This window comes from Lepidochelys kempii, chromosome 1 (genome assembly GCF_965140265.1).
Source record: "Lepidochelys kempii isolate rLepKem1 chromosome 1, rLepKem1.hap2, whole genome shotgun sequence".
Lineage (NCBI taxonomy): Eukaryota > Metazoa > Chordata > Testudines > Cheloniidae > Lepidochelys > Lepidochelys kempii.
In genome coordinates, this window is record NC_133256.1 from 15,131,297 (window position 1) to 15,143,438 (window position 12,142).

General features: G+C 44.8%; 1 protein-coding gene across 10 annotated transcripts in view; it reads right to left on the reverse strand.

Annotated features, from left to right (window-relative positions):
* The window catches only part of PAK1 (p21 (RAC1) activated kinase 1), a 115,054-nt gene that overhangs the window by 18,865 nt on the left and 84,047 nt on the right, over positions 1 to 12,142 (reverse strand). For all 10 annotated transcript variants that reach the window (XM_073335307.1, XM_073335342.1, XM_073335313.1 and 7 more), the window contains 3 exons: positions 10,701 to 10,764; positions 9,701 to 9,749; positions 5,644 to 5,756 (listed from right to left, as the gene is read on the reverse strand). In XM_073335307.1, the coding sequence (XP_073191408.1) occupies positions 5,644 to 5,756; positions 9,701 to 9,749; positions 10,701 to 10,764 (226 nt within the window). The remainder of the gene's footprint in view (positions 1 to 5,643; positions 5,757 to 9,700; positions 9,750 to 10,700; positions 10,765 to 12,142) is intronic.

Here is a 12,142-nt window from a genome sequence, read left to right on the forward strand (position 1 = left end):
GCCTGGGCACCTAAATAACTGAGAGATCTTACACAACCTGCAAGGATGCAGAATTAATTCAAGCTTCCTGCCAGCTCCAGCTGAGTAAATGTGATTTGAGGAAGCAGGCTGATGCCACCTCCAGGCTCGTTTTGATCTTTAACCACAGCAGAGGCCAGTATTAGTCACTGAATTGTTTATTGCAGATATGTTTCAAATACTTTTTTTTTCCCCCTGGCAGTTTGTGAGACAGGAAAGGGGACTGTGATTACAGATACAGGACTGAGTTCTGTTCCCTCCTACTGACCTGCTGTATGACCTTGGGCACATAACTTGGGGTCAAATTCTGCTACCCTGACTCATGCTATGTAGTCCTACTGAAATGGGGCTCCTTATGTGATGAGATGTTACTCAGCGAGAGTCAGGGTGGGAGAATCAGGCCCAGATCCTCTCTGTACCTCTGTCTCCCCAGCTGTAGAACAGTGATATGTGTTTCTCAGGCTTACAGTTTACAAGGTACTTTGAGATTTTTCTATAGAAGACAACATATAAACACCAACCATCACTATAAACCCACTCTTGTGAAAAATCCTATAGAATTCAGTAGAAAATGATAACTCTTCCACAGGGTTTTTGGACAATCACAAGGTATTTGATACAAAGTTATATTCCTACTATAGAGCACTATTAATGTTTTAAAATCTTATAGAGAAATTAGCATTAGCTATTAAATTTTTAGAGGCGCACAGTACAGTATTACATTCCTGGTAGCCCTATGAGTCTATTCCTATTCAATTGCATAGGGCTTTTCCATATAGGTGACTACAACTGAAGGTTTTTATTTCTGTGGGGCTGGTTGGTTGGTTGGTTGGTTGGTTGGTTGGTTGGTTGGTTTGTAAAGGAGATTTCTCTCAAAAGTTGAGAAACAAAAAGCCTCTATGTTTACCTCACTGGGGCTCTGTGTTGGTACAGGGGTCCATCCGTATGCAAAGCACTAGAAGATTGGGATTCAAAGTAAAAAATACATTGCACTTGCATAGTATTTTTATACAGCACCTAGCACAATGGGGACCCAATCTGGTTGGAACCTCTAAGCACTCCTGTAATAAAATACATTTCAGATGGAGTTCCTAGTGATGTTCAAACGTGGATAAAGCATGATTTTACAGTCAGAGGAATTGGGGCACTAGAAAGGCCTATGATCTGGTTTTCACACAGCTGCTGGAAGCCTATAGATCCATAAGGGGCTTAGATCCCTCTCTCCCCAGTCCAGTCGCCTAATTGCAAGGGTATCCTTCCCCATGCTGCCTTTCGTAATAATAGATTTGCTAAAGCAAATTTGGGTTCCAATCGGAAATGCATTCAGTGTCCAAGAAAGGACAGGCCTGATTCACCACTACATTATTCCCTTTTTACTCACCAGCAGAGCCCCAGGTTCACACTGGTGTAAAACTGAAGTACTGCAGTAGACCTAATCTCTACATAGCATTCCCCCATCTTGTAAGTATTACAGAACTATTTGGGAGCTGCTTTGCACATTGCCTACAGCAGTAGAATGATCAGTTCTATTCAAGATGTCTTTTGAAAGAAGGGCGATGACAAAAGCTGCAGCTTGTTTAAATGCCTCCAGTACATAATACGACAGGGCATGTAATTACCTTATAGCCCAGATTTTCTTAACGGAGAAGGCAAGTGCAATACATGTACTGTTGCACAGCTTCTCTAATTAGATAATAAATGCCTCTTTTAAGCAACCTTATTGTCAAAGGAAGTTGTCACACTGCACTCCATCAACCAAGTTAAATTCACAGCATTTAATCTTGTGTTCTTTGCAACACTCTACACAGATGGGAAGAGACATTTAAAATATAAACCAAAAAAGAGAACAGTCAAGAACTAACTCCCAGAAGTCACATTACAAGTCACTGATGGCCAAATATTTATGAACGTTCTCCATTCAATAGTGGGACAGGTTCAGCCCTCTGCAGGGCTTGAATTAACAGCTCTGTTTTAATTGTGAGAGGGTTGGTGGCAGGGTGCAGGGGTCTGGATCCCCTTCTCCTGCCTCGGTTCACCTGGATTCAGAATCCCATACAGATGTGCTACAAGGCTCACTCCTCTCCCAAGTTTTCCTGGAATCATGGGGAGAACTGTATAAACGGGGTATGGTGGGTGGTGTGACTGAAGGTTCTGGTGAACGTGTCGGTGGTTGGGAAGGATTCTCAGGACTTACTTGAATAAAATTAGTATGTGATTTAGAGGATTATTGTATGTGATGTGCTGAGAGAAGCAGATACAGCAGAACCTCAGAGTTAGGAACACCAGAGTTACAAACTGACAGGTCAACCACACACCTCACTTGGAACTGGAAGTATTCAATCAGGCAGCAGCAGAGACTGGGGGAAAAAAGCCAATATAGCATAGTACAGTGTTAAACAAACTACTAAAAAAAATAAAGGGAAAGTTTAAAAAAAAAATTGACAAGGTAAAGAAGCTATTTCTGTGCTTGTTTCATTTAAATTAAGATGGTTAAAAGCAACATTTTTCTTCTGCATAGTAACTTTCCAAGGCTGAATTAAGTCAATGTTCAATTGTAAACTTTTGAAAAAACCACCATAACGTTTTGTTCAGAGTCACAAACATTTCAGAGTTACGAACGAACAACCTCCATTCCCACAGTGTTTGTAACGCTGAGGTCCTACTGTAGGCAGAAAAATAGCTAGACTGATCAATAACGGACTGGTGTCTGTCTCAGATACACACTGGGAAAAAGCTGAAGGTAATATAACCCTCCAGTGCCTTTGCAATGTCACTTCTCCATCTCAACACACCCTTTGTTTTATTCATAACAATTTACATTTATATAGCTGCACCTGTCATCCCTAAAGGTACTAAAATGCTTTACAAGATTGCAGTATATAGAGCTCCACTGAACTGCAGCTCACTGATGCAAAAGTGTGAGGAGCAGCATTTTTCGGTAAAAAAGGGCAGACCCCTTAAGAAAAGATCTTGGGGACTTTAATATCTGTGCAGAGCAGATGCGTATTCTGTTACACAGTCTAATCTGAGAGATCCAGAGACAAAACTTCATGGCTATTTACCTACAGTGTTTTTGAAGGGCTGGAGTAAGTCAAGATTTAAGTGTGTGGCCCAGAGCCAAGGGGCTGTATTCAGGGCCCTGAATGCTCTGCAGCAACCCGGGCCTTAATTCTGTGGCAGTTCCATTGAAGTTAAATATGGAGAACTTTAATAAAGTATGAAAATGGCTCATGCAACCAATACACAGTGCTCCACATTATTTGATACTAAATTCAAGTCACTGTATGCAGTCCCCACAGTTTTGGACATGCCACAAATGTTTGTTCTGACAGCTCATAATTGCATCTTAATAGTTACTGGGGGAGGTTAGAGGTTCTGGAAGCTGGGAAGGAAACAAGTGAAGTTTTTGGCAATTGGGAAGGTAGTTTGGGATTAGAGTAAAAGCCTTTTAACTGGATGTTCCTTCTAAAATGGTCAACAATAAAACAATTGACAATGCTGATGTTTCTGCCGTCATTGTTAGGTTTCAGTGTGAACACACTGTTGGGCTGAAAGAGGCAGTTCACGGCTCTCACAGATGTGTTTCAAACTGTCTACAGCAGTGGTCACCAACCGGTCGATTGCGATCGACTGGTCGATCCTGGACACTCTCACAGTCGATCACGATCTCCGGCCACAGCAGCCCCAAGCCACTCCCAGAAGCAGCCAGCATGGACCTGCGGGGGGGGAAGGGTCTCTGCATGCTGCTCCTCTCTGCGGGCACCACCCCTGCAGCTCCAATTGGATGGAAACGGGGACCTGTGGCCAATGGGAGCTGCGGGGGCGGTGCCTGCAGAGAGGAGCAGCACACAGAGCCATGTTTCCCCCCCCCCCCCAAGGGGCTGCAGAGGCATGTTGTCCCCTTCCAGGAGCAGCGTGGCCACGTGGTGCACTACTGGCTGTCAGGGTGGGGAGTGGCCAGGCTCGTGATGGGGAGGAGGTGCCGATGTGCCTGAGTGGGGCCGGGGTAGGCAGGGAGCCTGCCTAAGCCCCGCTGTGCCAACACCCGGGAGCCACCAGAGGTAAGTGCTGCCTGGAGGGAGCCTGCACCCCAAACCCCAGCCCTGAGCCCCCTCCCAGAGCCAGCACCCCATAAGCCCTCCTTCACCCCAACACTCTGCAAAGCCCAGAGCCCCCTCCTGCAACCAAACTCCCTCCCAGAGCTTGCACCCTGCACCCCACCCCCTACCCCAGGCTCAACCCAGAGCTCTCTCTCGCACTGCGAACCCCTCAGCCCCAGCCCAGAGCCTGCACCCCCTGCTGAACCCCAAGCCCCTGACCAAGCCTGGTGAAAGTGAGTGAGGGTGCGGAAAAGCAAGCGACAGAGAGAGTGGGGGATGGAGTGAGAGGGGTGGGGCTTCAGGGAAAGGGTGGGGCCTCAGGGAAGTGGCGGGGTAGATCCTGGGTTGCCCTTAAATTCAAAAAGTGATTTTGGGCGTAGAAAGGTTGAAGACCACTGGTCTATGGACTCGGGGAAACATCGCCGCATTGATATATACACTGGGCACATATACATGGCGATTTTCACGGTCATGAGGACTAGAAGCATTTTATTTTTTTTTAAAGGTGAAAGCTTAACTTCTGTGTGGAAAGGTGGATTTTGTGGCTGTGGTATCAGAACGCACAGCGCAGCCAGAACGTTGTGCCCCAGGGCTTGTCTACACACAGTTTTGTACGGATTTAACAATATTGGCTTAGAAATACAGACAGCTAAATCAGTACCAAAAGTACCCGCGGACAAGCACAAGAGGTGGTGCTGGGGCACAACAGTCCAGTGGGAGCTCCAGGAGATGGCATGTCTGAAGCAGGCCAGTGCCTCCAGGGGTCTAACAGGAAAGCAGCAGCTGATGTGCTCTTCCAAAGGGCACAGCATGTGCTCCCAACCCTAGGAGGGCCAGCTCTGTGAAGGGAAGAGCCCTGCTCCCTTTGGAGAGGTTACTGCCACCTTGGGCAATACCTCTGCTCAGCCCTGGGGCTCCCTGAACAGAAAGGGCTTGGATTGTATCCAGCCCCAGAGAAGGGGTGCGTAGGATAGGGAGAAAGGCTCCTTGCACTCCATTATTCATACCTAGATTGTGCCCAGCCCTGGGTATGTTTTCTATTCAGCAGCTAAACTATTATATCCTGACTCAGAGAGGAACAGTCATCTTAAGAAACTGCTAAAGGAGAGTGTTCCCTGGGATCCTGGCAGGCTTATTTCTCTGCAAGCTGAATGTCAGCACCAGTACAAGAGGAAAGAAAATGTACATATCATGGCTTAGTTTCCATTTCTCCTTGGGTGGCCAGAAGGAAATTGCTTTCAGTGTCTAAAATGCAGCAAAGGAGAGGGATACAACTTGGAATCCTGACTGTATAGCACTAAAGCCTTCCATGCCAGCATTTTTACAGTGAATCAAGTGCCAGCGAAGGCTATTTGATGCAGACACCTGCCCACTAAGAACTGGACTGAGAGCACCAAACTCATGGCACATAGTTACTATACAGTGTTACTGTCATCACCCTGGGTTGGATTCAAACAAGATCACCGAGGAAGGTGAAAGGGCTGCCAGTGGCTATACACAGCCCATCTTTTAAATCAGAACATACCTGTCCAGGTAGTTGACAATGTTGGGGTTTTTGTTTTCCCTCATTACAAGGATTTCATTAATTATAAGTTCTTTCTTGGGCTGCTGTTGCAAATTCATCTGTTTGATTGCCACCTAAGAGTAGGAGAGAAAAAGATATGTAAAGCATTCATATATTAACATCCCTAAAAATCTGCCAGTTGCTACTCTCTGCTACTTAAGTCCAATTTTCAAATAAAGTTTAACACCACTTTATTATCTCAGGGTACTCAGCTGTTTTGTAACAGGGCAAGTACTTTCATCCAGTCCACTTCCAGAAGCATTCAGTGTCGCAAGCAAAAAAATATAGAGAGGCAAGTATTTTCCTACTAGAAGTCTGCGTCATAGCTGGACAGGCTTGCTCCTTGCAGTGCTCTTGGCAAAATAACAAATAGCTCCTTACTACAATATGGATTGATTTCTCTAAAAAGCTCATTCTTTAAGGAATCCAGCTCTCTTTATTTTGGATCAGCATCTTCTTTCAAATGCAAGTCAGGCTCCAAGAAATTTGTGGGACAAATTCATTTAGCTTAAGTGCAGTTTTCCAAGGTACTAATTTCACTCTGTTATAACTAGAGCTACAACGGTGAGCAGCAGTGTTCAGATCCAAAGTTTGGTGGTGTTTAGATCTGAGAGTCTGGTTCAGGCCCATCTCTAGCCAAAACTTGGGGGATGGGGTGGACTCTTATTATAGTCTCTTGGTCTGTATCTTTCTGCAGTGCATCACTGCACATACACAAATCTGTGTGTGTGTGTATAAACAGACAGAATGGACAGAGGTCTCATGCAATGTGCTCTTCGCCATTATATCCAAATAGTCACAATACCAGTATACAAAGGCCAATTCAGGCACTCTTACTCATAGTATAGTCACTTAACTGTTAAATCAATGGGACTGCTCAGTGTGAATAAGCTGGCAGAATCAGTTTGACTGTATTAACGTCCTGTTGGTTTTTTGTACAATATTTAGACCAGGGATCTCAAACTTGAATCACCACGAGGGCCACATGAGGACTAATACATTGGCCTGAGGGCAGCATCACTGACATCCCCCGCCGCCCCTGCTGCCTCTGGCCCCGTCGCCACTCCACTCCTTTCAAGAGGCCCACCCCTTCCCCGCCCCCATTCCAACCCCTTCCCCAAAGTCCCCGCCCCAACTCCGCCCCCTCCCTGCCCCTATTCCAACCCTTCCCCAAATCCCTGCCCATGCCCCGCCTCTTCTCTGCCTCCTTCCCTGAGCATGTGGCTCCCTGCTCCTCCCCCTGCCTCCTGGAAAGTGCTAAGTGCCGCCAAACAGCTGTTTGGTGGCAGGAAGCGCCTGGAGGTAGGCAGAGGAGCAGGGACGCAGCATGCTGAGGGGAGAGAGAGCAGGAGGGAGGGGAGCTTGATGGCCCCAGGAAATAACCCTGCAGGTCACATGTTTGAGACCCCTGATTTAGGCAAAGATAAAGTGAAGGGAATGTAGTTGTGCCTTTATGGCGAAGAGCTATTTGCAGAAAAGGCAGCATTTCTAATGATGGGAGCCAGCAAGGAAAATGCCAGTGTAGACAGTTTTGGGCCCCACACTACAAGAAGGATGTGGAAAAATTGGAAAGAGTCCAGCGAAGGGCAACAAAAATTATTAGGGGACTGGAACACATGAGTTATGAGCAGAGGCTGAGGGAACTGGGGATGTTTAGTCTACGGAAGAGAAGAATGAGGGGGGATTTGATAGCTGCTTTCAACTACCTGAAAGGGGGTTCCAAAGAGGATGGATCTAGACTGTTCTCAGTGGTAGCAGATGACAGAACAAGGAGTAATAGTCTCAAGTTGCAGTGGGGGAGATTTAGGTTGGATATTAGGAAAAACTTTTTCACTAGGAGGGTGGTGAAACACTGGAATGCGTTACCTTGGGAGGTGGTGGAATCTCCTTCCTTAGAAGTTTTTAAGGTCAGGCTTGACAAAGCCCTGGCTGGGATGATTTAGTTGGGGATTGGTCCTGCTTTGAGCAGGGGGTTGGACTAGGTGACCTCCTGAGGTCCCTTCCAACCCTGATATTCTATGATAGGTACAATCAGCACTTAGATATTATGGTGATAGATGCTAGAGGAAACCCTGACACAGGTGAGAATAGAGAGAACGTGCTGCTTGTCAACAGTTTGACAGCCAAACATGCAGTGGTAACATTTGTTCCCTTAGGACAGGAGGAATGAAAAACAGAGGGTATCTGCTCCAGACCTCACAGAGCTGGAAGACAAGAAATCCCTAGATCAGGGGAATTTTAACCACCCATATATCAGTTAGATAACAAACAGCCTAACAGTCAAAGAGATTCCTTTTATAAACAAGACAGTTTTATGACACATGGAATATAGAACACAGCCAGAGGAGAAGCCATCTTGGATCTAAAGAAGAAGTGGTGAGAACCTAGGAGCACAGGAATTGCCAGACTGGATCAGAACAGTGGTCCAACTAACCCACCCCTCTATTTTGTCTGACAGTAACCAGTATCAGACACTTCAGAGCAAAGAAGGCCTCTAGTATATAGTTATGGGATAGCCTGCCCCCACACTCCCCTGGGAAAGTTTCTTTCTAATCCATTAGTCAGTGTGTGGCTTATGCACTGAAGCATCCATCCCTTCCAAAATTCTGGTTTCATCTTTTATTTTTAATTCATACACTAGTAACTCTGGATGTTCATTATCCATATAGTTGTAGAGTCTTTTTATAATCCTACTAAGTTCTTAGCCTGTTGTATATTGTGACAAGCAGTTGCACAGGTTACATGCATTGTATAAATAAAATATTTCCTTTTATTACTTTTAAATGTGCTGCCATTCAATGTCAATGAACTTCAGAATAATAGGAAAGATTGATACCGCTGTCCAAAAATGACTTGAACTCCGTGTAGCAAGGAATGGGTTAACTGAATACAAGGAAGGATTTCAGGAATGTAAAGTCTAGGGCCTGATCATGCTCTCACCAAGTTGAGAACCAGGAATTACTGGAAGTAATTTAAGTCCATGGGTTACGCAGTTGTGTATAATGAGTTTGAGTATCAGTATGGAACTCAGCAAAGGGATCCTAAGAGGCAACATACAGGGACAATGAACTTTCATACTACTTTTCCAAAGGAATTGCAAGAAACAAGCAGCAGTCAACATGGTTCCCCTTTTCAAAAATGCGAACTCAAACTTATATTAGTGCTTTGTCATCTCCCCCCTTTTCAGTCCCTAATAGTGTCAGCAAAAAGCAGATAGTTGCAAGACTACTGGTATTTAATTGTTGGCTTTGTATAATTGCAAAATTGACCTATATTTCAAGTACCAATAATACTACAAACTTTCCTGTTTATCTCAACACTAGCTTTAATATTATTAGAATGAACATTATTCTATCATTGCAAAATTCTTATTTGTCTAATAGACGTAATATATAGGACCTTATTTTCTGAGGTGCTGTGAAACCATCGTCATTAGTTTATGGTACTGCCCATGATGTGCTGGTGCTTTCTAGACATTCAGAATGGGATCGTACCTGCCTCAGTGATCTATCAGCCTTAGGGCAGACAAGCAAGTAGACAGAGGTTGTACTGAGAAAGAGAAACAAAGATTTTCGGAGCAGGTCAATTAGATTCCCTGTAGGCAGTGGATAGAAAGTGGGTCTTTAAGGGGGACTTAAATGAGGATAGAGTAGATGGGCCCCTCTATGGAAGAGCTCAGGGAAATTGAACTATACAGGTGAATATACAACATGTATGTTAATATCACATATAATTAGTATATTTTTACACACACACCCCCATCCTCATGGCTGCAAAAAGAAAAAAAAAATCCTTCCAAATGTGAAGTTAGGCAGGGTGTAGAATTTAGGAGCGCCTCGTTTTTTCCAGTCTTATGCTCAGACCACTAGCCCAGGCCTCTCATTAAATTAAACCAAGCGTTCTCATTAAAAGCTACATGTCATGAATCTTTGAAATAAGCTCTATATTTGGTAGTGTCAATTAGAATTTGTAGGGCCTCTTCCAAAGCCCAGTGAAGAAGTAATCTGGCAGCACTCACCTCCTGTCCTGTAGCTACATCCATTGCAGTATATACTGTGCCTGAAGCGCTAATCAAAGAGGAGAGAAAACACATGATTAGTGCTAAGCAGCAAGAGGGATATCTTTACATAAAAGAAGAATTTTCCAATCCATTAAATTTTTATCTTAAATGAACATTTCATTTCAACTCTGTTTCCGCACAACACTTCCAAGAGCAAATAGCAATCGGAAATATTTATGAGCAAACCCCAATGGCTAAAAAGTGACATAGAACACAACAATCTCTTGACATGGTTAGGGTCTTGGACTGAACCTTGTTCTGGAAAATCACTAATTCGGAACATTTGATCCCATCATTCGATTTGATCCCATCTAAACTGACATGACAGCACCAAGGTTCCCGCAACATGGCAGAGATTAAAGGGTAGACTGAATCAGCGAGGCAAGACAGTCATGGCATTTGTAATGAGGGACAAAAAACTTGATCCTGCACCCACTGGATTCAGTAGCAAATCTTCCATTGTCTTTAATGGCCCAAAGAGAGAGAGAGAGAGAGAGAGAAGCCTGCATAGTTTTAAATGGAACAAAAGTTAACCATCTGTATACTCACTACAGGGAGAAAACATTTGTACAATAGATCAACAGCCATCTTAAAAAATAAAGTCAGTAAAGAAAGAGGTAGTACATCTGATACTCCTCCTCCTACACCCCATTGCGAGGGGACACAAAACCAACGCTGAGCAGAGAGGGTTAATTCTGAAAGCAAATCTGTAATTTGAAGATGCGCACTAGAAATAAGCAGTTCTTTCCCTGCACACAGATATATTTAGCAACACGGTCATCTAATGACATGTATTTTAATATTAAACAATCACACAAAACCTCACAGTCACTATGACTCAAGAGTATGAGGGGAGGGGGAAGGAAGGAAAATGTTATGATACTGTTTCCAGCAAACAAACCCAGCTTGGGTTTTCTGCTGTGTGTATAGTGAGTGGGGGGAAGCAGCATATACTAACCCTTGCCCGATCTTCTCAAACCGTGTGTATTTCTTTTTGGGGTCCCCCACGCTCACGATACTTCCTTTAAAAAAAAAAAAAAGGAGGAAGAGCGTGATTTAAAATTCTTGTTATACACCAATGCAAAAGCAATCCGTTATGCATCAAGGCCCCAACCTCACAATGAGCTCTGCATGGGTAAATGCCTGCGGCTGCACTGGGCAGATGCAGGAGCTGCTCACATGGAGTTCTCTGCAGGATCAGGGCTCAAAAGAGAACTCGTTTGCTGGAAGGCCATAAGCTTCACTGTCACCACAGTTAACATGCGGTGGATCCTCATACTTTCCCACCAGCACGGCTGCTCAGCTCCCTTGAAGGGAGAGGGCTGAGTGTAGAGGATAGGGATTTGTACCTAGTAGAGCTGGGCAGAGGAAAATATTCCATTTCACAGAGGATTTTGATAGCTGGAGATCTGGTTTCATTCCAATTTGGAACAAAACCCCAAAATGTTGAAGTTCTCCATGGAAGGGGACAGAACCCTCGCATGGGGCAGACTGCTTAAGGGGCTGCCCCAGTGCCACACCTTGGAAGCCAGGGGGGTCCCCAGCTGCAGGGCATATTGCTTGGTGGGCTGCCCCAAAGCCACAGACCCTGGAAGCCCTGGGATGCCTGGTTCCAAGGCAGTCTGCCTGGCTGGCAACCTGGCAGGAAACCAGGCAGGATTCTGAGAGAAACCTTCCTGGTTTCTAGAAGACCTTTGTCAAAAATCAGTGGAGTGTTTCGATTTCAATGTTACTTGTCCTTCCAGTTACTGTTTGCAAAGAGCTTTGATCTTCACAACACCTGTGAGGGGTAAGGAAGTATCATCATCCCCCTGGGTAGGTTGGGAATCAGAGGGGAAATTAAAGCCAACCTTTCTGAAAGCACAGGCAGATGGAAAGAGCCAAAGCGGTGCCATTCTAGGAGTTAATATGGGAATTGGGAACAGAAGCGTTTTTCAAAGTTAGTGTTTGCAAGTTACCTGAGCAGTCAGTATATGGTGGGATTTTCACAAGTGCCCAGAGCTGAGCAAGAAATACCAACTAGATGCATAGTAGCCTTTGCAGACCACTTTGCATTTAGTAATGAGGCCTGGAAACCCAGTGGCAAGCGATGTAAAAACAGGCTATTTTCAGACACCACTGGGGCGCAGCCAAAACACAGGATCTGGGGCAGACAGAAGTAATGGAGAGGAACAAGGGGGCAGCCCAACTACACAAAGCAAGAATTGACACCACAATTATAAAAATGACCATTGCTCCTTGAGGATGAACTGCTAGGCAAGGGCTCAAGACACCTCTTTTCCAGTGTAAGGCCTGGGCCTTGGGTTCAGACTGTAAGTTTGATAACTGCTAGAGAGGGGTAATGACAGGATTTAGGAGGAGTTGGGATATTATTAAACGTTGGCCTTAATCTCTGCTTCA